Consider the following 23,949-nt stretch of genomic DNA (forward strand, 5'->3'; position numbering starts at 1 on the left):
TGAGGAAAGAGGAAGACGGTAGAATTTGTTTTGGCAAAGGAAATCCCATAATAAAAACGGTACCGTAAGAATTTGTTATGGTTTAAATTTTGAAATAGTGAAGTCCCCTTCTTCTTTTTTCTGAGAGAAATCATAGGAATCATAAATATCTTTAATCAAGAGAGTGAATCAAAATCAAAATAAGAGGCTCCGAAACCGGAAGAGGAGAATCTTCTGCCAGAAGCTGTTCCTGTTGGATCTCCTCCAGAATGTGCCCCACGCGAGATAAGTGTGGTCATGTATGGGATCAACAATCACACTAACAAGATCAAATTTCAAATTTCAAATTTTGAAATTTAAATTTAGATTTGTTAGTGTAATTGTCGATAAAATATTCTGTTGATTAAAAAAAAAAGTGTTTGCTGCTGTTGATTCTTAAAAAAGAAGAATTTGAAAAAAAAAAAAAAAAAAGTTTACATGGTTCTGTTTCTATTATTAAAAAAAAAGGTTCATGTATAAATAATAAATTAAGAAAACTATAATTAAGAAGTGATAAAAACGATTTAAAATGTTGATAATCACAAAATAGGTTAACAATTAAACAATAGTTAAAAACTATAACTAAAAAGTTGATATGAATTATTAAAAAATAAAAATAGGTCCATAAGTATTAAATAAGTTAAATGCAAAAATTTTATTAAAACAATACACATGTCAATTAGGTAAGATAACCATGATTTTTAAGAGTCAAATTTTATTATAAAGTATTGATAATATTTTTTTATTAAAAAAATTCTAGTAACGCGTTTGTGTGATGCGTGGGCAAATTAATTCAAAATCTTATTTAAAAGAAAAAAATATTTCGTAAATATTATCTAAACTTTCATAATAATTAATGAGCCACTTGAAACTATAATAATTTATTTATATTATTTAATTATTATTGTAATAAATTCATCATACTTGAGCTATTTGACACAAAAATTGTTTATATTAAAATTATTATAGCTGATTAAAATAATTAAATATAAAAATATTAAATCTTATTTTAAATTTCTTGAAAATTTATAATAGAGCATTCATTAGAATAGAATTATAAATTTCTTGGAACCCAAATAATAGAACTTTACTTACATTAAACTATCTTTAAAAAAAATTAAAATTAAAATTAAATTTTAGTTGGAATATAAAATTTTTAATTTCTTGAAACATAAGTAATAGAGTTTTTTAGTTCAATTAAACCATCCTAAGAATTAATAAAAAAAAAATTTTATTTAATAACTAATGAAAGTGTAGCCACTTGTTCAATTGCTCTAATTTTTTAGAATCAAATTTTATTCTACAGTATAGATATGATGTGATTAAAAAACCTACATAAGTAGTTTTTTAAATTACTACATAATTGGTAGGAACTTGAAATTCTTTTCATGATGTTTGACCAACACAATTTTAATCAAACAACGGGCAATCAAATTTGGATTTATTTTTTGGTCAATTTTACAAAAAAACTGGAATCTTTCTAGAGTCATTGGTGTTCTTTTTGTTTTTTAGAGAATTTTTGATGATTGCATTCTTTATCGTTTGACGAAAACATCAATCATTTTTTAGTATAGAGTTTGATTGAACTCCAAAGAGTAAGTAATAGAGTTTTTTAGTTCAATTAAACCATCCTTAGAATTAATAAAAAATAAATTTATTTATTTAATAACTAATGAAAGTGTAGCCACTTGTTCAGTTCTCATTTTTTAGAATCAAATTTTATTCTACATTATATGATGTGATGTGATTAAAAAATTTACTTAAGTAATTTTTTAATTACTACATAATTGTTAGGAACTTGAAATTTTTTTCATGATTTTTGACCAACACAATTTTAATCAAACAACGGGCAATCAAATTTGGATTTATTTTTTGGTCAATTTTACAAAAAAACAGGAATCTTTCTATAATCATTGGCGCTCTTTTTGTTTTTTAGAGAATTTTTTATGATTGCGTTCTTTGTTGTTTGACCAAAACATCAATCATTTTTTAGCATAAGGAGAGATTGAACCCCAAAGAATAAGTAATAGAGTTTTTTAGTTCAATTAAACCATCCTAAGAATTAATAAAAAATAAGTAAATTTATTTAATAACTAATGAAAGTTTAGGGGGTGTTTGAATTTCATGTTTCCATAACTCATAACTCTATTTCCATCACCCATAACTAAAAAATGGTAGGACCCATGATTGAGAGGCTTGTTTGGATTTTGTTTCCAGTTATTGTTTTCATCACTCAATTCTCTAATTTTTGAGTGATGAGTTATGGAAATTGAAAACACACTTTAGGTGTTTTCATTTTCCATAATTCTGTTTTTAATTGCATTTCTGTAATTAAAACTACAAAGTTGGTCCCACGATCAAAGTTAGCCGCAACTTTTGACCCTCTTTTTTTTTTTTTTTTTCATCACTAGGTTCAGTAACTTCATCTTCTTCTTTTCTTTTCTTTTTTTCTTTTTCCTTTCACACTAGGTGACTTCTTCTTCTTTTTTCTTTTCCTTTTCACGCTACGTCTTGGTCTTCTTTATTAAGTTTTTTCTTTCACTAGGTTCAGTGAGTTTGGGTTTCTAATTTTTTTTTTTTTTTTTTTCACTAGGATTAGGTTTCTGGGGTTTTTTTTTTTTTTTTTCACTGAGTTCGGATACTAGGGGTTAAAGGAAAAAAAAAAAAAAAAAAAAGGGTAAAAGCTACACCAAGTTATAAGTATGGGGCCCACAAATAGTTGAAAATTTTGAGTGATAACAAGTTGAGTAATGGTGTCAAACAGACTTTTTGTAGAGAGTTGGGGTATTTTAAGTGATGAGTGATGCGTAACGAAAATTGAGTGAGGAGTGATGAGTGATAAAATAAAAATCCAAACAGGGCCTTAGCCACTTGTTCAATTGTTCTAATTTTTTAGAATCAAATTTTATTCTATAGTATATGATATGATGTGATTAAAAAATCTACTTTAGTAGTTTTTTAAATTACTACATAATTGGTAGGAACTTGAAATTCTTTTCATGATGTTTGACCGACACAATTTTAATCAAACAACGAGCAATCAAATTTGGATTTCTTTTTTTTTTTGGTCAATTTTACAAAAAAAAACAAGAATCTTTCTATAGTCATTGGCATTCTTTTTGTTTTTTAGAGAATTTTTTATGATTGCGTTCTTTGTCGTTTGACCAAATATCAATTATTTTTTAGGGTAGGTAGAGATTGAACCTTAAATCTTTTATTCAACCATTAGAGACTTTATTAATTCTTATTCTTGATAATGTTTGTGAGGTTTAACCATATGATAAAATTGAGGTTTGGTTTACTTCCAGTACTTTTTTAAAATGAATCTTCTTTTATTTTAATGAGAGATTACCACATCATGCACTAACTAAATAAAATGTGAATATTAAAACTCACTACAACTTGCAATTATATATTTAAAACAAAAGGACATGTCCGGTTAAAAAAAGTAGCCAAATCCATAAAATTGATTAGCAAAAAAAAAAAAACATACACAAAATTATTATTGTGGGTACCTAAGGCATGCTTGGTAACGTCCTAGGCATGCAAGCAACGTCCTTGGCCGTCCTCAGCATGCTACTCCTTCGCGTCAATGCTTATAAGGTAGAAAGTGGGGGGGTTTTTATTCGATGTGGGACGACTAGGACGTTGCAAGCATGCCGAGGACGTTGCAAAGCATGCCTTAGGTACCCACAATTATTTTTCTTTTTCCTTTTTGAGAATTATTATTTATCTTTTTCCTTTTCTTTTTTTTTTGTTTCGTTTTGCTGAGGTGTTTTTACTTTAAATAAAAAGTACTTTTACTCAAAAAGAAAAAAATAAATCAAAGAAATTGCGGTTAAGTAATACTAGTACTCCATATTCCCATCACTATTATACACTTTTTAAATTGGGTAGAAGAATCCTAGTCGGCCTCAACCTTGTTTTCGAAGAAATTGGTCTGTTTGATAAATCAGTGACTCCGAGGATCATGGGCCAAAATTTCAAAACAATTGGGTTCACTCTCGTACTGAATTATTAAAACCCATTTTGTCAAACTTAGCTCTGACTTCTCTCTCTGTTTTCTCTCTTCCCACAGAGAGAGAGAGATAGTAAGAGAATCTGAAGAAGAAGAAGATGATGACGAGGAGGTGCTCGAGAAGGCTAAGCATTAACAAAGAGAATGAGAAAGATGGTGGGTCAAAGATGGTGATGATGAGGTACGAGAGAAGAAGGAAAAGGATCAAGGGAGAGAGTGAGAAAGAGAAAGGGTCGTCTGAGATGATGATGTACGAGAGAAGAAGGAAAAGGATTAAGGAAGAGAGTGACAATGCCGAAGAGATTGATAAAGAGAATGTTGCCGAAGATTGGTGTTTCGTTTGCAAAGATGGTGGAAAGCTAATTATCTGCGAGCTCGGGTCAGTTTTTTTTTTTTTTAATTATTTATTTTATTTCATTTATTTTATTTTGGATTTTGATCAAGCAAGAAAAGAAACTATTTGTTTGTGTGGAAATTCCAGTACTGTTGTTGACTGAAAAGATCTGTTTTTTTGTTTTTGTCTCACATTAGAATCATTGTTTTGTTTGGTACATCTCCAAAAAAAAAAAAAAAAAATCATTGTTTTGGAATTTTGTTTTTATTGGGATTAAGGGTAATTGTGTAATTTTAGATGCCTGTGCTTTGAAAAAGTGGGGTATCCAAACCAGTAACTATGGGGTGTTTGCTGCGCGTAATTAAAAACATGTGATTTGTTGTTTGAAAATATGTATGAAAATACATATGAGTGAAAAAAAATGTGAAAATATGTATAATGTTGTGTTTAAAAACTGAAATAGGGTCTGTTTGGTAACTAAGTTTGAGTAAGGTATTTTGGGTGTTTTTGATATATGTGTAGGTGAAAAGGTGTGTTGAAAAGTGTTAAAGTGTATTTGAAATGTAAAAAATGTGTGTTGAGTAGTGTTTGAGTTGTCATACCAAACAGGGTCTACAGTGAGAAAGAAAGAATATATTGGTTTTATATCGTGTCCTTATGGTTTTATATCTTTCTATGCTTACATTATGGTGGTATATTTAATTCTCTCAAAAAAAAGAATGGTGGTATATTTAATGACTGTGGGATTCATTCCTATGTATGAAAAAATATATTAATATAAAAAAAAATACGAGATGGTACAAGCGAACAGAGAATGTCTATTTCATTTTTTAAATAAATCTCATTATAATGATTTTTTTTAAGTAGTACGGCCTTTAGAATAGTTAGAAGAAAATATATTATACTTTTTAGATTTTTATTTTTTCCCTTCGTGCTTCATTTACTTTCTGCTCATAGTTTTTACGGACCAGTCTGAGCTTATGAAACCAGCATAAAAATTCAACACGGGTGTAGAGATAGATAATTACCTACTTGGTTAGAAAGAACCCTCTCTTACTTGAAAAGAAACATACTTGTTTAGTGAACGTTTATATACAACTACACTGCAATGCCTTGGTCTCAAAACTATGGAGTCAGTTATGGTTATGGATCATCAATTAAAATAATCTTGATTCTTCACTTGTGTGTGTGATATATATATATATATATATAATTGCAAAATCGGGATTAGTAAATGTGTATATGATAAACCAACATCAAAATTGAAAAGGCTAATTATCTTTGACAAAATAAAATAAAATCTGCAATCCTCTCAGCCAGCTTTTCTCTACAGCATAACTTATAACAAGTTTATGAAATCATTTAATCTCTACTTTTTTTTTTTTGATTGGTTTGTGTTTTGTCTTGTAAAAACATGAAATGATGTTTTGTCTCCCTTTTTGAAAGCTTCCTTCAAGTGAATTACCTATGGTGACCCTATGCAGAATCTCATAATCTCATTTGTTACATGGTCTTAAAATGATAATATAGAAATGCTAGCTCATGAGTCATGATTACCTCTTGGCCGTTTAAACTGAAAATTTTGTTTGCTCTGATCCCTTTTTATTTTCTAGTCAGTAGGAACCCATGATCCCTTGTAAAGGGTTTTGTTTATAGGCCAAATGCATGACCCCACCACCCCTAGTGTCCCTGTATAATCTTATTTAAATTACACTTTACTATCATGTATTGTTTTACATTTTTCTAAGCTCTTAGCTCTTTAAATTAAAATACCATCATCAGAAAGAGCTCTTTGCTGCCTTATAATCCATCCAGTATCCATAGCATATAAGTTATGTTAACTACTTGCTGCAATGTTGTGTATTATGTTTGTGGAGGAGCATCTCAGTAAAGAGTAAAGGGGTCATAAATGAGTATCATGTCAATGGAGTTTCCAATTGTATTTGGTTTGATTTTGCTCAGGTTGGGAATTTTCTTTGAGGCATTGTTGTAGGTTTGGAGCAACGTTGTACTTATTTGCCAAATATATTAGTTGAATTCGGAGAGTGCCAAGTGGTTCACAGTTTATTCTAAAATTATGGAAAATATCTTCTAATGACGAACCCTTTGTTTTACTGCTGTTGAAACTTGAACATATGCATTCCAGAATTTGAATGTTAAAGAAGCATATGTGTCTTTTAGCTAATGTAGTAATTCATCACGTCTCAAAGGACCATTTGCATATCATTTGATTGTATTGTTTTTCATTAGCTTCTCAAATATGGCTTGACGAAATTTAAGAAACTTGCGATTTGGCACATGTTGGATTTGTCAGCAACTAGGTTCTAACAAGCTTGACAGTTTAATATACATGTGAAAATTTTGGTATGCTTTTTTGAGAGTGAAAAATTAGTGGAGCTGATCAAGTAAAATAACACGATCGTGTAGATTTTTTTTTTTAATAAGTAACATGATAATCTTGATTCAATACTATATGTGTGTGTGTGTGTGTGTTTCTTTGTGCTTCTTTGGGGATTCCATATAAACAGAATGATCCTTTAATTGCTCTACATAGATCGTTGTCTACATTATTTTATTCATGTATCTGCTGATTCCAGGGATTGTCTAAAAGTTTATCATCCTGGATGTGTGGGAAAGAAAGTTTCATTTTTGGAGGGCAGAGAAAGCTGGACTTGCAGTAAGCCATTTACATTTTTCAACTTTGATAAGTTCGAATTTGATTTGATTTTTTTTTTTTTTTTTAATAAATAAGTTAGGATTTGATTGTGTACTGTCTTTTCCATCAAAACATTTGCTTATCAAGTATGGCACGAATTTGGTAGATCTAGCATGCATGAAGGCTCATGCTCGATCGTTTGGCTATCTTCTAAGATCATTCCAATCTTAATAAATGATTCTGATTCTCCTATGTTACACTTTTTTATTCCAAATTTAAAAAAAAAAAAAAAAAAAAAAAAAAAAAATCAACTATTAAAAGCTCTCTGTTCTAACAATTTTATTTTATTTTTTATATTATTTATTTATTTATTTTATAAATGTAGTGTGTTTATGTGTGAATTATCACCTCACAAGAAATTAGTATAAAAAAACTTCTCAGTACTATTTATACTACAATTAGTTTAACATGTTTTAACTGATCCTACTAATAGGACTTCAATATATGTTGAAACTTCCTATTTTGCACTGAATTCCTACTTAATAGTTTTTTTATCACACTGGAATTTTGTCTCATCACATTTTCAATCACACACTTGCTTTGCAAAATTATTAAATGATAACCTTTACATGTCAGATTGGCACTATTGCTCAATATGCCATAAATCTCCAAAGTTTCAGTGCTTTTGCTGTCCTTATGCCATATGTGAGTGCTGCATGAATGCTGCTGAGTTTGCACCAACTCGTGGGAAGAAGGGATTCTGCAGTGAGTGTTTGAAGCTTGTTCTATGTGCAGAAGAAAACGTGGAGTATGATTCTGATGGGGTATGTGATGCAATCCTACAAACTTAGTGTGAAATATATAGGTTTCCCCTCTGCTACATCCTTTTCATTACCCAAATAGGGTTTTGGGCTGATGAAACTCTGTAGAGATTATGACTGCAGTCAACTTTTTAGAAGTTTACCAAAATGGGGTGCTAAGATCTCAAATTGGAGTGAAGCCACTGGCCAGTGAGCTCTAGGTCAAATGACACTTCCTCCTTAATAATGAGATGGAGGTCATGGGTTCAAGATCCACAAGGTGCTTGTGTAACTTGCCCAAAAAAAAAAAATCTCAAATTTGTGTGCATGTCAAAGAGAGAGAAGTTGGATTTCAAGCAGCCTCTATTATCTCTGCTCTTCATTGCATCATCTTTTATTAGATAATTGAGCTAAGGATTCACATTTATATAAAAAATGACAAAATCATTGGCATAATCACTAAAGAGAGTTGATTGAATTTGTTTTTCTGTTTCTGGAAAATTACTTTTTATTGTCAATGGAGCATTTATTTATGTCTATTTTTTGTTTCTTCCTTGCTTGTATGGTTGTTGATTTTTCAGGGCAAGATAGACTTTAATAACAGAGATACTTATGAGGGGCTGTTCAAGGAATATTGGGATATTGTAAAGGATGAAGAAGGCCTGACTTTGGATGATGTCAGTAATACAAAAGCCAAGATGAAGAACAGTGAAAATGAAGATGAACTGATAAGATCTCTGTGTGATTTGGATGATATGGAACAGCATAGGCCTTTGTGCAAGCGGAGGAAGTCCAAGGCGCAAGTGTTCATGGGATGGGGATCAAAACCTCTCATTGAATTTCTCCAATCCCTGGGTCAAGATATAACCAAACAGTTAACACAATTCGATGTTGATCGTCTCATTTTTGAATACATTCAAGAAAACAAACTTCTAGACCCATTAAAGAAGAAGAAGGTCCTTTGTGATGAAAGGTTGCATTCTCTTTTTGGAAAGAAATCAGTTTCTAAGAACCGTATATATAATCTTTTGGATGTACATTTTGCTGAGAACTTGGTGCAGTCAGAGGAGGATGAAATTGAGCATGAAGATAAAACCAATTCCAGAGTCAAAAATGAAAATTTCAGGCTACCGTCTAAGAAGAAGACAATATTGAGCTCAGATAAATCTCCGTCAGAGGAAGTTGAAAGAATTTTCCAACAAACAGGCTATGCCTCCATAATTACTGAAAACATAAAGCTTCTATACTTACGGAGGAGCTTAGTGGAGGTGTTATTGAAGGACCGCGATAGCTTTAGTGGAAAAATAGTGGGGAGTCTTGTGAAAGTTAAAAATGACCCTATGGATTACTTGCAGAAAAATTCTCACCAGCTTGCCCAAGTTGTAGGTAATTGTTACAAAGCAAAGTGATCTGCTAGCATTGTGTTAATATTTCAGATAAGATAAGCTTGGTCTCTTGCTTGAATTGTCTGGTTTCTTTAATAAGATAGTCTGTTAAACTAAACGTTAACCATTATCTTCAATAACTAATGATTGATTTCTTTTCTTTTATAATATTTATTCTCCCTCCTTTTTTTTTACGGTCTCAGGCATGAAAGAAACCTCATCAGCTGGTAAAATCAATAGTGAAATTCTCCTGCAAGCTTCCAGTGTGCCAATGGACATTCGCATTTCCCTGCTGTCTGATTCTGACTTCACCAAGGTAACTAAATTGTTTGGAAACTTTCTCATTTTAAATGAAGCAAATATTTTTTTAAATGTTGATTAATTTAAAATCGGCTGAACCAATTATTTTTCTGGTACAAGTCATAACTCATAAGAATAAATTAGGAACAGCCATTGTCTTTATAAAAAAAAAAATTCCATTGAACAGTTGTTTCTAGCGTAAAATTGGAGTAGTAAGTTTGGAGTATGTTCAGTTGATCAGAAATACCCTCCACAACATTGTGTTGCTAATTGTGTAGTGCTGTTTGCAGGAGGAATTGGAGGATTTGCAGCAAAAAGTAAAAAACGGCGTGCACAAAAAACTGACTGTTGTATGTTCTCTCATTCATAAGCAGTTATCTCTCATTTATGTTGTTTTTAGTAAGTACTCTTTTCAAAGTTTCTTATCTGGCAAAAGTTTTTTTTTTTTTTTTTTTAAGAAAGGAAATAAAAAATAATAATAATAAATTACCAAAAAATGATTTTATCACGGATATATTTTTTAGAACAGCAAAGGAAGAACAATCCTATGCATGATTATTCTACAATGAGATGAATTTTAAAGTTTTAGATTTGAACACAGTTACATTTACAGAAAAGACTGAAAATCCATATGGTGCCTATCTGAAAACTATGCCATGGCAGAACATGTTTTTGAGAAGAAAAAAGCAATGAAAAGTTATCTTTGTTCTCTCGAGAAAAGTTTTCTAGCTAATTTAATTAGACGTCAATTTTTTCTGGCATTGAAATCTCTTTTTCTAAACTAAAAGTGCCACCCATTTTTTTTATCTGAACTAAATTCTTCAACTATATTCTGTAAAAAGATCTTCAGAAATAAGGCTACAAATTATCTATCAAAAAAACGTAAGCTCTAAATTGGTAGGAATTTGGTAAACTATCTTACCATCTTCTCACCTCAACTTGAACATCCCATCATCTTGTGGAAATTCTCTTCATTTCCATTGCATGTATGTTTAAAAATTTACTTAGATAATTGCACGCAATTCATGTCCATTTGTTGCGTGAAACAATTACCTAGGTATACTTAGATAATTACACGCTTTTCGTGTATCTTAACTGTGTGAAACCATCACCTAGATTATGGGAAAGCGGTAACACTGGTTGCAGAGACTATGTATAGAGTAAAGAAGGTAGATATTTACACTGATCTCAAAAACATATATGCTGGTATTAAGTCATGCAAGAATTAATTACCAAGCAGATAAATAAACAAAATAAATAAATAAATTCCAGGACTAGATGACTTCCTGGAGCTTGTCGAACAATCTTAGAAGTTGTGGGATGCCTTTCAATTCTCAGACTGCCTTTTGTGGTAATAATCTCCTGAAATTTTGCTGTTATGATTGTTGTATGATTATTATTGTGAGTAAACATTTGATCATTTGTAAGAACTCTGCACCAGAAATTCATTCCAACGATTAAAGTAAATTCTAATCCTATGACAATGTTTAAAAAAAGAAGTAACCTTTAATTATGTTTGCGTGAATCATTGATATATGTAATTTTTGAAGATTCCATCATCTAGGTCCTTCTGTTGTAACTTGTCAGTCCAGACTGTTGATAGAAACTTGACAAACTTGCGGTTGGATTTCTCTTTAACTAGTTCTTAATAAACATCGAAATAATGAATTTTCATGTTCTTTTTATTGGTTCACCATGGAGGCTTGTGCACTTCTTGACATAACCTAGAAAGCTCTTTCAACTCTGTAAGTTCTTTATAAAATATGTTTATGAGAAATAAGGATTTCACTTTTCAGTTGTTAGATAATTGTCAGATATTTACCCAGTTTCTTTGTTTGTTTGCATTCTATAGTTTAATGATTAATATGGAGAATCAAAACCTGAACCAGAATACATTGTTTGACAGGTGGAGCTAGAACAGAAGGCCAAAAGTCTGCGTGCGGATATAATGAAGCATGTATGTGATTTAATGCTAGTAGTAGTAGTAGTAGCATCATTAAATGATATATATACACACACACACACATATAATAATCAATAACTTTTGAATGAACATGCTTACAAAATATCATGATGATAAAGATAGCTATCTCATCTATATTTTATCTAATGCAATATTCAATGTTTTATCCTTATAACTTTGTTAATGGCGCCTGAAATGTTGTATCATTTTCATATATGCATTTGTTTTATCTTTTTATTTATTTATTTATTTTTGCTTACTTTGGTGTCATCTAATTTTATTAAACAATTTGATCTACTGCTTTGTCTTCATTTTCTGATCCTTCTTGCATTTGATGCACAATTTTTGTAGTGGATTGAGAGAGAGCTGGTTCAATTACAAAACCGCATTGATTATTCAAATGAGAAGGGCCTGCGAAAAGAATATCCTTTCATGGTGTATGATTTGTTATTTTTGAATCAGGACTGCTAACATATTCCAAGTAATGAATGCTTATATCAGATTCTTATTCCTTTAAATACTCAACAGCACAAAGGCTAATTTATCTTGGGATTAAAAAATCATAAAAATTTCTCCAAAGAAGCTAGATTTATAATGTAATGCACAAATTATCATTATTTTTCTTTCACCAACTTCATCCCATCTTTATACTTGAGCAGTCATTTTAACGAGTTCATCTAATGTGTTCATGCATCATTTCTACCCATTTGCTGGCTTGTGTAGGTTCATCCTTCTTTGTTTATTTGTCCATTTGCTTCTCAGTAGATGGCGTGGACCTTAACCTGCTTCGTGTTATACATTATCTCAATATCTAGATCAAAGAGCATTGCTCCAAAAACCTTCTGAGCAGGAACGATTGATAAATCAGGTGCCAGAGGTTGTTGCAGAGTTTGTAGAGCTTGAAGTTGCTTCTGGAAACTCAGAATCTGATAAACAACTCAGTTCATGCTCACCACAATCAATTGTGCATGATCCCAAAACTCCCAGTACTTAAATTGAATTTTTTTTAATTGGTGAATTAAATTCTGCAGGGCTGTGACTTAAAATAGTTTAAATTTTAAGAGTTGTCCAATGCAATTATATTTTACCCTTTAGTAATGTCATGTTATATATTTTAGATGCATCATGTTATCTTGATCTTTTCCAGCTTTGGAGAATTCCTTTCCAAGTTTTTTAGTCTGAAGAAACTAAAAATTTGAAACAGTACTTTCACAGCTTTGTTAATATATTTTTTGTGCATCATGTTATTTGAATTTAGATGATTGATATTGCTTCTTTTCATACTTTCCTGAGCTACAAATTGAAGCAATTTAGAATTACTCAAGCTTGAGCTGGGTATATTGGAGAACTCTCTGGCCTCATATTTGTTAAAAGAAAAAACTAGGCAAAAGAGAACAAATCTATTGGATACAAATCTATTGGATTCATTACAAAAAGAAAAAATATTTAAGAGGGTCAAATTAATTGAGTACGAAATGTGAGGTGTTTACCAGAAAATTAGAAGAATTGTGAACTACCCATGGGGAAAATGTTTTTCCTCCTTTTTTATTAATCTCTCTTAATTTTTCCAATTAATAAGATTTTTCGTGAATTTGAGGAGTTCATACTTATGTACATTTGGAGTCAATGGATCCAGGTTTCCATCTCTCCTTTCAATTCCATGATCCTCTCTATTCTCCCCACTTTTTGCTATTTCTAGTCATATGAACTAAGGTAATAAACTCCCCAAGAGGGAACCTAAGTGGCAGACTCATTAGACTGTGCAGCGTGACATAAACTTAAAAGTTTCAAGTTCAATCAACTATACTATTGGTCTATGGGATTTTCAGTGTATCTCATGCGTAGAAAATGAAATAGTTTGGCTAAAAATTGAGACACTACTTCCTTATAACCAAACAATAAAAAATTAAGGCAATAGGTTCATAGAACAGATGAACCAGAATTGGGAATCTTGGTAACATCGAAAGCATACCTTATTGGACTAATACAGAGCCCTCATATTACAGAGATCAAAAATCATTGTATTTACAAAGAGAAAATTGCTCATTTCTAGCATAAATTTCACGGCCATGGCTCTCAATCTCCATCAAAAGCAAACAGTTGACCTCCCTCTTTCACTCCCTCTAGATTTTCTTCTTGCTCATAATTGAAAACCCATTTCTCAGATTTTTAGTTTATTTTCACTTAAATGGAAGGGAAACTTATAGGGAGTATCTCTATTTGTTAAAACTGGGTTGTCTGATATTTTGTTCAGAAAGTAACTGAGATAAAATTCACATAATTAAACCCAGCGGATTTCATGTGTTTGAGAATTTAGCATGTATATATGTAATATGTTACTGAATTCAATCTCAATGTGTTCTAATTAGTAAAATGCATTGTTGAAAGTGATGTACAATTCAATAATTTTCTTTATTTTGGGAAAATTTACATTTTAATTGGACCATAATCCACTTGTTAGTTCCAATTATCTCAACTGCTAGAGTCTCTCTCCTATCATTGTTTTTATGTGATCTCATCCCATAGCATTGTTCATAATTCATTCATAGCTTTGATAGATAAAAGGAGGACAAGCATCTAAATATGGAGCACAACCATTGCAAGAATACATCAAGAAAATTAGAAATAAATTTATTTGAAATAAATTCATTTCTTGATTCAAAGTAAATATTATAAATCTAAAAAGTATATATTAACACTTAATTTTAAATTTTAAATGATATAATTTCATATACACTCTTATACTCACAGGAAACAAAAATCAATTGAAATGGAGATGGTGGGTAAATTGTATGTAATATTTCTCAATTATCTCATAATTATTCTTTAACATGGAGTAACTCTAATAACATAATTTATTTACTTATTTTAAATAAATAAAAACATAATTTATTTATTTTTTATTAAAAAAAAAAACATTACATAACATTTCCGGGCGATAAAATTAGAGCAATAATAAGTGAACTTCAAAAGAGCAAATTGCACTGGATTAAACTGAACAGCAAAGCTCCTTCCCTGCAACAATAGTTAACAAAAAATCACAAACTCAGTGAGTGATTTAAATAAACCAGTAACTCGGCCGAGTCACGAGTTCAATAAGCTTATGATTTTCATTACCTTTCGGAAATTAAAGCCGAGTCACCTTCTTCTACTCGCTTCCTCTTCCGACTCGGGCCCTGCCTCGACGAGGCAAACGAGGCGATCTGCAGCTGAGTCTGGAGCAGCATCCGAGTCAACTCGGCCTCCGACTCAGCCCGCCGCTTCTCCGCTTCCAATCGCGAGGCCTCCCGCTCCTTGGCCATCTCCAACTGGGCTCGCTCCATCCTCAGCAGCGACTCGGAGAAGACTCGAAAGCTAGCTGCCAGACCGGTGAACCGAGTCGACTCAGTGGCCGATTCGGTGCTCTCCGAGTCAGAACCCGGGGGTTCATTGGAATCTTCGTCGTGGGGGTGTGCGCCGGATAAGAGTCCAGCGTCAACGGCGTATTTTAGACGGTTCTCTTCGTTGCCAACGGCCCGGTTGGGTCCGGCTCGACCGGTCTGCTCTGCCATTAGTCAGTGAGTGACTCAGTACTCAGTAGCACTTAGTATTGCATTGTTGTGTTGTGCTGTGTTACCTTTTGCGGAAGAGATGCTCTCAACAAGTAATAGACAGAATTATTGTGAGAAAGATAAAACTTTTTGAAAAGCAATTTTTGTTGAGACCCTTTAGTGAGTAGTGACCTCTATTCCATAGGTTAACGAATAATAAAATTATTCTCACATAAAAATAATAATAACAATAATAAAATGATAAAACTTCCACACAATATTTTAATACTTAGTATGGTATGGTTTTTTTTAAAGTAATTTTCAATCTATGCTATTTTTGGTGTAGGCTTATTAAACTATCAAAAATTTTACCAGTTGAATTAACTGAAACCAGTATAGTATGATAAACCGTGTGTAATAATCACAGTACCACAAGTATAAATGTTTGTAGAGGTGTGAGAAGGATAGTACATGTTTGCCATAATGCTTAGAACTCAAGATTAGCAAATTCAAGTTCCAAAAATGTGCTACATAACTAAATAAATTTAGGCTAAGCTATTCAATAAGTTTTTTTTTTTTTAATTACAAAAACATAATATTTGGCAAAAAAAAGAAGCCTGAGATATGTCATATGATATCTAGATAATATTTGTTTCAAATTCTTAATTTTTTGTAAGAGTTTAAATCTACTTCAGTTTTCAATAAATTGTTTAGAACTTTTTAATACTAACTTTTAAAAGTTTTTTTTTTTTTTTTTTCATTATGAAATGGAACAAAATTTACATAAACATTTTCCTTTTCAAATTAAAACGGTGAAAAATTGATCACAGAAAAAGGGGCTTTTTTGTCTAATATTCCGTTTTGGCAAATTTGTTTTACTAAAAAACATCTGCCCACACTTATTTAGTTATATATCACATTTTTAGAATTTGAATTTGCTAAATTTGAGTTCTAAGTGAAAATCTAGTTTTCCGAACTCGAGTTCAAAGCTTCAATTTGACTTATTTGAAACTTTTTTTACTTATATAACACATTTTTTCCATAATGCTTGGAATTCAAGGTTAGCAAACTCAAGTTTCAAAAATGTGCTACATAATTAAATAAGTTTGGGCGTAAGCTTTTCAGTAAATTTTTTTTTTACAAAAACATAATATTTGGCCAAAAAAAAAAAAAAAAGCCTGAGATACATCATACGTTATCTAGATAATATTTGTTTCAAAATTTTTAAAATTTTGTAAGAGTTGAAATCTACTTCAGTTTACAATAAAAAAAATCATTAAAGCAAAAACCATGTCCAAATTTCTAGAGTTATGTAACGAAGAGAACTTTCACACCAGAGACCAAAACATATGGTTATAAAACTAGGATTCAATTGTATGCACAAAGGGCTTAGAGCACTCACAGCAGTGGTGCTAAATAGCTATATTGCTATTTTTAATACCACTAATCACAAAAGTAAAGCTACAGCAATGGAGCTATAGTCAAAAAAATTGACTTCTCAACTATAGTGCGCATCTAAAAATAGATGTGTACCGTAGAAAGAAAAAAAATTATATTTTAATTAATTACTCTCTCTTCTTTTATTAAATTAAGCTTTTCTCTCTCTTTCTTTTTCACATTCACTCTTTCTTCTTCACCGAACCAAACCTAGCACTTCTCCCTTTCAATTTTTTTTTTTTTTTTTTTTTTTTAAATCAGAGTTGTGGGTGGTGGTTGTTGAGGTGGGTTTGTGGTGGTGGTGGTGGTGGGTTGTTGATTGGGTTGTGTTTGTGGTCTATGTTCGTGGTGGTGGTGGGTTGTCACAAGCCATTACTGTGGGCGGTTGTTGTTGGCTATGGTGGTGGTGTGGGTTTTTTTTGTTGGTTGTCCCTGGGTTTTTTTGTTGCTGGATTTGTGGGTTTGTTGAATTTTGGTTGTTTTTATGTGTGATTTTGGTTGGTTTTTGAAATGATTTTGTTGCAAATTTGATGGATTTGGGTTATGTTAATGGTGGCCTGTGGATAGTGGAGGTGGTTGTGGGTTATGGGTGGCAGTGGAGGTGGCTGGGGTTTTGGGTTTGCTTATTTTTCTTCAGAATCTTCAAATGATCGGTTTGTGGTGTTTTTTTTTTTTTTTTGCAATTATTTTATTGTAGTAGATATATTATTTTATTGTGATATTTATATTATTTTATTGTGTTGAAAGCTAAAATAGATCCACTGCTACGGGATGTTTTGTAAAATGAGTAGGTAAAATAGATAAAGTGACTTTTTGTGGTGCCAAATAGCTAAAAAAATAACTTCACTGCTGTTTGTTTCCTCTCTAAAATAGCTCCACTGCTGTTTGCCAAATAGATAAAGTGACTTTTTGTGGTGCCAAATAGTTTGTTTCCTCTCTAATTTTGTCCATCAATCTAGGACACAACAAACATAGAAAAAATACAAACAAACAAACATCAAAACACTATAACTAAATTATATAACTTCTATTGTGAATTTTAGTTATACCCAAAAAAAAATAATATAATATTTCAATTCTAGACGTTTATACCCACAACTGAACCTTTTTCCAGCATTCTTCACAAAACATTTATATGTGAAATTTGATTGCTGGAACTTCAAAAGAAATTAACATACAAAAGCTTCCAAATTGAAAATATATTGATGGTAGCTAGTATCCTAAAATTAATCTAAAAAATCGCTCATTATGGTTGTCTGCCAATTTATATCAAGTTTCATAAATCAAAAGCTTCTCATCATATAAGATCTAATAAAAAGGTATATTATAATCTTAAAATCAAATAATTATAAATTGAAAATCCCACTCGTCATTTTCCAAAAAGTTTAAGTTATTAAAAAATAATGAATTTAATTATTTACTATAATTCTAACATCCCATCACATGTGGGCCCAAACTCCCCCTTAATAAGTGGGGCCTAACATGTAGGAATTTTAACAAATTAAATGAGAGGAATGATATATAGAGACATGGATCAAATCTCCTGCTTTTATATTATGTTAAATTATTGAGGACAATTTTACGGAAAAAATAAAATTATTTAGGACAATCCTAAACAACTAAATAAATTTATTTAACTTCTGTAACCATTTAGGATATGATAAGACCTAGACCTTTTCACACAGTGGAATGGCTGTACACGTTCATTAATTCAACTTTGTTTACGACCTTGAGCTAGTAAGAAATTATTCTATCTTGTTCATCACTTCATCTGATTTTAAAACAAATTTACGCACTTTTTTTCTTGAAGGAAGCATAACTATTTAAACTTACACCATACCATAAAATATATGCATGTTTCCACATCTAAGTGACCTATAATTTTAGCAATTAACGCGTTGTTTGTTTCAATGATAATATTTTCTAGAAAATGAGTTATTTTTCATAAAGTATTTTCTGTTAAACTATTTTATTTTCTTAAGTTTGGTAGCAACCTTAAATGAGTTGAAAAATAATTTTCTAACTTCCTTTATTTAGATTGCCGTGAAATAGAGTTGTTTTTCAAAAAAATTGTTGGAAAAAATTCTGTAAATAAACATAAGTCACGATTTTTATATTGATCAAATATAGTTTTCTTTTGACTCACTTTTCTTGATACTATTAAACACTGGAAAATACAAAAAACTATCTTCATCCAAAGTTTTCCATCAAAACAAACAGAACATAAACAATCAATACTTAATAGTAATGTAAATCAATTAAAGAAAAGACACCATATATTATTGTCGAAGGAGCAAATCCTAACCAGCTAAATGTGTCAAACTCATCACTAATGTTAGAGATATATATATCAACCCACTTAGTCAATGCCTAAGCCCAATCATACTTGGTGTGCAACCCAAGACATATACTTGTACTACAATCAGAAGTGGCTTTATACAGAGTTTAGAGCATTCATATTAGTTGGTGTATAATAGAAAAAGTTATGAAATGTACATATTTTTGCTCAAAAACTACCTACACCAGTCCTTGCTACAGTAATTGTGTAAATATACATGATGACTATAACTTTGCATTTTATTTTTTTATTCATTTCTTCTCTGACGTCATATCTATTCTCTCTCTCTCTCTCCTCTTTCACCTTGTTCCGCCAACATGTTGACCACCACAAGTGAGAATGGTGATGATGTGGACTCGTCGGTGTGTGGAAAACCCATAATCGTTGCCGATCAAGCATATTGGTGGATTGGGTTGCTTCAGTTTTTGCAAATCTAAATGTGAAGGGTTTTGGCTGGGTTGATCTGCACAATGAGTTGATTTGTGTAATGGGGTGGATTTGGTTGTGAAGGAGGATAGAGAGAGACTTGAGTTTGGAAAGGAAGAAGGGAATGGTTGTGGAGGAAGGGAAAGAGAGTCTTGGGATTGGAAAGGAAGAAGTGGTTGGCTATGAAGGAGGAGAGATTTTTGCATTGGTTTGGATGGATGAATAGACTAGTTGTGGAAGAGGAGAAAAAGTGGGTTTGGAAAGGAAAAAAATAGAGTGAGTTCAAAGAGAGGGAGACAGAGATATGGTTTTTTTTTTTTTTTTTTTGAGGAAGAGAGAGATGATTTTGGAAAATAATAAAAAAGAATTGACATAGAAATATAATTTAATGAAATTTAGTATAAGGCTGCGTTTGGTTTAGGTGAAAATGTTTTATGTAAAACATTTTATGGCCTTATGGGTGTTTGGGTAGACTAGAAAACCCGATCAAACTAAAATCAATTATCAATTGACTGTAAAATATGGGTAGGTAAGGAGTAAAATAGTTTACACTTTCATTTTACACCCTTCACTCATGCTAGACACGAACACAAAGAGAGAGAGCAGATTGCAAAGCTCCGGCAACCCATCTCAACACCATCTATAGCCATCATCCTCACCGCCAATCAAGGTAAGGTCTCTTTCTCTCTCTTCCTCCCTCTTTCTCTCTCTATTTCCCTCAAACCATTCTGCCCTCTTGCTTTCTATAGATCTGCCACACCCCCTCTCCCAACTAATCTACTCTCTCTCATGAATCAATCAACATCAATTGGTGGTTGGTGACAATGGTTAGGTTTGATTTGGGCTTTTGGATCTGACGGTAACTAGGTTTTGGCTAGGTGATTGGATGGGTTTCGATCAGCCTGGATGGGTGGTTGGCACGAGGTTTTGGGGTTTGTGTGTGTGATGGTTTCTACTTCTAGGTTTTTGTGAGGTGGTTTTCGAATTATATAAATATTTTCTGGTAAAAATTTTACTTGTAAGCCAAAAATTGGAAACTATTTTTCGACGTATTTTATAGAACTAACCAAATGCCTAGAATATTTTCTTTTCGAAAAAATATTTTCACCTAAAAATATTTTACATTCTTAAAACATTTTACATTGAGCCAAACACAGCTTAAAATAGATGACCTGATATGGGGTATTTTGAAAAATGATGTAAAATAGAAAAAATAGGTTCTTATACTACAATAGACGGGAATTTTTGCACAAATTGATGCAAATGCTCTTAGGGTGTTCATATGAACACCCTAACTCGTAAAATATATATATATACACACACACACACACACACACACACATAATTATTTTTAAACTAACTTGTTTTGTCTATCCTAAAAAAAATGCTATGTCCACAACATTTTTTACAACACTTTCACAAAAAATCCTAAGTAATAAGTTGTTACCAGTTGTTATTGATGAGCAAAAAAGTAATCTAAATGGTAATTTGAATTAAAACCAATAACAACTTACCACTTATAATTTGTTGTAAAAATATTATAGACGTAACACTTCTCTAAAAAAAATGTTAAACACCTGAACTTGAGAATCCCAAGAATTTTTCAATTTGCATATATCCTCATAACTATACATAAGGCTAGCATTTTCAATGATATCAAAATTGTCTTTCAATTTTACATTTAGGCAATTCTCTCTCTCTCTCTCTCTCTCTCTCTCTCTCTCTCTCTCTCTCTCTCTCTCTCTCTCTCTCTCTCTCTCTCTCTCTCTCTCTCTCTCTCTCTCTCTCTCTCTCTCTCTGTATATATATATATTCTTACATATAGGAATATGGTAATTTGAACATATTATTTTTGGTAATTAGATAAACATTGACATTCTACATCTTGAATTTACTTGGTCAAATCAAAGCTAACTTGTTATAATGCTATATTATTTTCATTTCAACTTATCCATTTCTGCAAACCAATTTAACAATTTTATTTTGTATGAACAAGGAAACCATTATATTTATGTTTATAACCATGTGTGTCACTGTGCATGTATGTACATATAAGGGGTACAAAATAATATAATATTGAAAAAACTAAATATCAATAACAATACCAACATATACATAAACATAAACGTATGAATATACAAATATAAATAAAATAATAAAAGTGAAAACTATGCATTAAGTATCATGAGTCAATAGATAATTGGAATTTTTTATGTTTTCTATTGAAATTTCATTCAAATATACTTAATGCCCTTAGTGGGCCTCTATAAAACATATTATTATTTAAATTGGCTAATAAGTAATAACATACAAATTTGTGACTTGTAACCATCGTGGAATATAAATTAATAATCTATACAACTCCTACCATCATGGACGATTTGACCACAATGTCAACAGGGATAAATATATTTGATTCCTTGTTGAGCATAATATTTATCTATATCTTAAAGTATTTCTATAGCTATTCTTTTTAATTGAATTTGATTCTTAATATATCATTTACTATATAAAATGAGTTAACATTTTATCTAGCTTAACGTGAATCATTCCAACTCAAATAGGATTAACATGAGCCTCCATTGAAAATTGATCTTGAGGATTCCAGAAACTTGAACTAGTTGGAAGTAGAGCGGTCAAAGTGTATTAAATAATTTCTTTTTGTGACTTCAAGATGAGGTTCTAAACCACTGATGAATGGTGAAAATATATTATCCATAGTTTGTAAAAGAACTCTAGTAATTGCCATTTAAACGCTGCATATGATGGTAGGTGGATTTCCAAATCAATACACCCAATCCTAGGCCTAAGATAAGGAGAGAAACATGCATTGTAATAATAAAAAAATAAAGGAGGAGACAAACTAGATTTTGATTAAATGGGCATAATCTTTTATCATTTACTTTCTTGCATTCAAATTTCCACTTATAATTGTTTTATCATCTGCTTAATAAGGGAAATGAAGTTTAAATCTCCCACTAGAAAGTTTTGATGTCTTTTAAACTCAAGGTGCTTTTGAGAATTTATTTATTTTCACCTTTTTATTTATTTATGTCATGTTAATTTTACCCAAGGTGTCCTAACGACTTTTCAACATGACCACAGTCTTTTATCCTAATTTTTGCTTAGACCACCTATTTGGGATTTCAATCTGGCAAACATGTCATAACTTTTTCCCTAGGCTACCTTTGCAGGTTTTCAACCTAGCGGGCTTTTCTCTCTATTTTTTTTTATATATATTTTTTTGCTCACATAAGATACGTGCAAAGGTGACCTTATTCAGTACCTGAGCCAACTTTAATCTATTTTAATTGAATTTTTAGGTGATTAGATAAACACTGGAATTTTACAACTTATCCAACTCTATAAAAACAAGTTCACAGTTTAATTTTATACCCCTTATATACATAAACCCACAAGGAAACACATGGATATAAACATAAATGTCAATATAAATATAAATATAATAATAAACATAAACATACAAAAATTAAATACATATAATAAAACAATACAAAGGAAAATTATGCATTAAGTATTATGAGTGAATAGATGGTTGGAAATTTTATATGTTCCACTGAAATTGCTATTCAAATCTACTTTAGGCACTTAATGGATCTCAACATAACCTATTATTATTTAATTTGGCTAAGAATATATAATTTTATGAGTTGCAACCATCATGGAATTAATACAAATTAATAAGCTATACAACTCTAACCATAATAGACGATTTAACCACAATGTCAACAGGGATAAATATATTTGATTCCCAATTGAGCATAATATTTATCTATATCTTATAGTATTGTTATATATATATTTTTTAATTTGGATTCAATTCATAATAAATCATATACTATATAGTAAAAAATTGAGTTTAAAAGTCGTGACTGCACCAAGTGGATACTTTGTAATTTGCCAAGTGGTTTCACCAAATTGCAACAAAATTTTAGGTAGAAACAACAGTTTAATTATTCATATAAACTTTTCCATTACTCCTTTATCACTTCTTTTGACAAAATAACAATTTTTGTTTTAACAGAACAGGCAGCCCAAGAATTTGATTCATATTGTGTTTGTCAGAACCGTATTTTAGTTCTAGTTTTTGTCCTATCAACTTTTTTTTTTTATAAATAAAAGTTTAAGGAAAATTAAATCGTTGAGTTGCCTATTTTTTCATTTTCATGCTGGTCGTTATGTTACCAAAGATAATTTTGACGTTATAATGCATTAAAAAAATCTCAACAATTTCATATTGTGTTTGTCAGAACCGTTTTTTATCCGCCCTTATTTTGTGTGCAAAAATATCAATCTGAGTATAAAATTTTCAAAAAATTATATCTGGAAAAAATTGGCCTTTGCCCTTTTTAAAAAAACAATCCAGCATTTTGCCTATTTTCCCAAACTAAGTAGGGAAATACCCCTCTTTTGAAACTCGATTTTAAGGAGCTTATAGTGACGTTTTAAAGACCTATAGTGGTGTTTTGAAACTCGAGCTCCTTGAAATCGAGTTATAGGCAAAAAAAAAAGAAAAAAATAATTGCATGTAACTCGACTTCATGGACATCGAGTTACAAAACACCACTATAGGTCCTTAAAACGTCACTATAGGCTCCTTAAAACGCTACTATAAGACTTTAGAAATTTTTTTTTATAACTCGATTTTGAGAAAATCAAGTTTCAAAATATGGGCATTTCCCTAATTAGTTTGGAAAATTTGGTAAAATGCTGGAATTTTTTT

At 31.0% G+C, this 23,949-nt stretch overlaps 2 protein-coding genes across 2 annotated transcripts; one reads left to right on the plus strand and one right to left on the minus strand.

Annotated features, from left to right (window-relative positions):
- The first annotated feature begins 3,827 nt into the window (after nt 1-3,827).
- LOC126727025 (uncharacterized protein At5g08430-like) lies at nt 3,828-12,597 on the plus strand. The gene is made up of 9 exons (XM_050432480.1): nt 3,828-4,415; nt 6,968-7,047; nt 7,663-7,850; nt 8,408-9,212; nt 9,415-9,527; nt 9,802-9,861; nt 11,418-11,468; nt 11,826-11,896; nt 12,273-12,597. Exons 1-9 carry the CDS (start codon nt 4,135-4,137, stop codon nt 12,466-12,468), a joined length of 1,845 nt encoding a protein of 614 aa, XP_050288437.1. The 5' UTR covers nt 3,828-4,134; the 3' UTR covers nt 12,469-12,597.
- Nucleotides 12,598-14,251: 1,654 nt separating this feature from the next.
- LOC126727026 (uncharacterized protein At4g22160) lies at nt 14,252-15,181 on the minus strand. The gene is made up of 2 exons (XM_050432481.1): nt 14,592-15,181; nt 14,252-14,489 (listed from the first exon to the last, which is right to left on the minus strand). Exons 1-2 carry the CDS (start codon nt 15,023-15,025, stop codon nt 14,441-14,443), a joined length of 483 nt encoding a protein of 160 aa, XP_050288438.1. The 5' UTR covers nt 15,026-15,181; the 3' UTR covers nt 14,252-14,440.
- Between the last annotated feature and the right edge of the window lie 8,768 nt (nt 15,182-23,949).

The sequence above is a fragment of the Quercus robur genome, chromosome 5 (genome assembly GCF_932294415.1).
Source record: "Quercus robur chromosome 5, dhQueRobu3.1, whole genome shotgun sequence".
NCBI classification, from domain to species: Eukaryota; Viridiplantae; Streptophyta; class Magnoliopsida; order Fagales; family Fagaceae; genus Quercus; species Quercus robur.

Bases quoted from the DNA above. Each gene is read 5' to 3' on its own strand.
- LOC126727026 (XM_050432481.1), bottom strand. From the start codon at position 15,025: ATGGCAGAGCAGACCGGTCGAGCCGGACCCAACCGGGCCGTTGGCAAC. The intron at 14,490-14,591 runs GTAATGAAAATC...CTATTGTTGCAG, and splicing joins TCGGCTTTAATTTCCGAAAG to GGAAGGAGCTTTGCTGTTCA.
- LOC126727025 (XM_050432480.1), top strand. From the start codon at position 4,135: ATGATGACGAGGAGGTGCTCGAGAAGGCTAAGCATTAACAAAGAGAAT. The intron at 9,213-9,414 runs GTAATTGTTACA...TTACGGTCTCAG, and splicing joins CCAGCTTGCCCAAGTTGTAG to GCATGAAAGAAACCTCATCA. The intron at 9,862-11,417 runs GTATGTTCTCTC...ATTGTTTGACAG, and splicing joins TGCACAAAAAACTGACTGTT to GTGGAGCTAGAACAGAAGGC.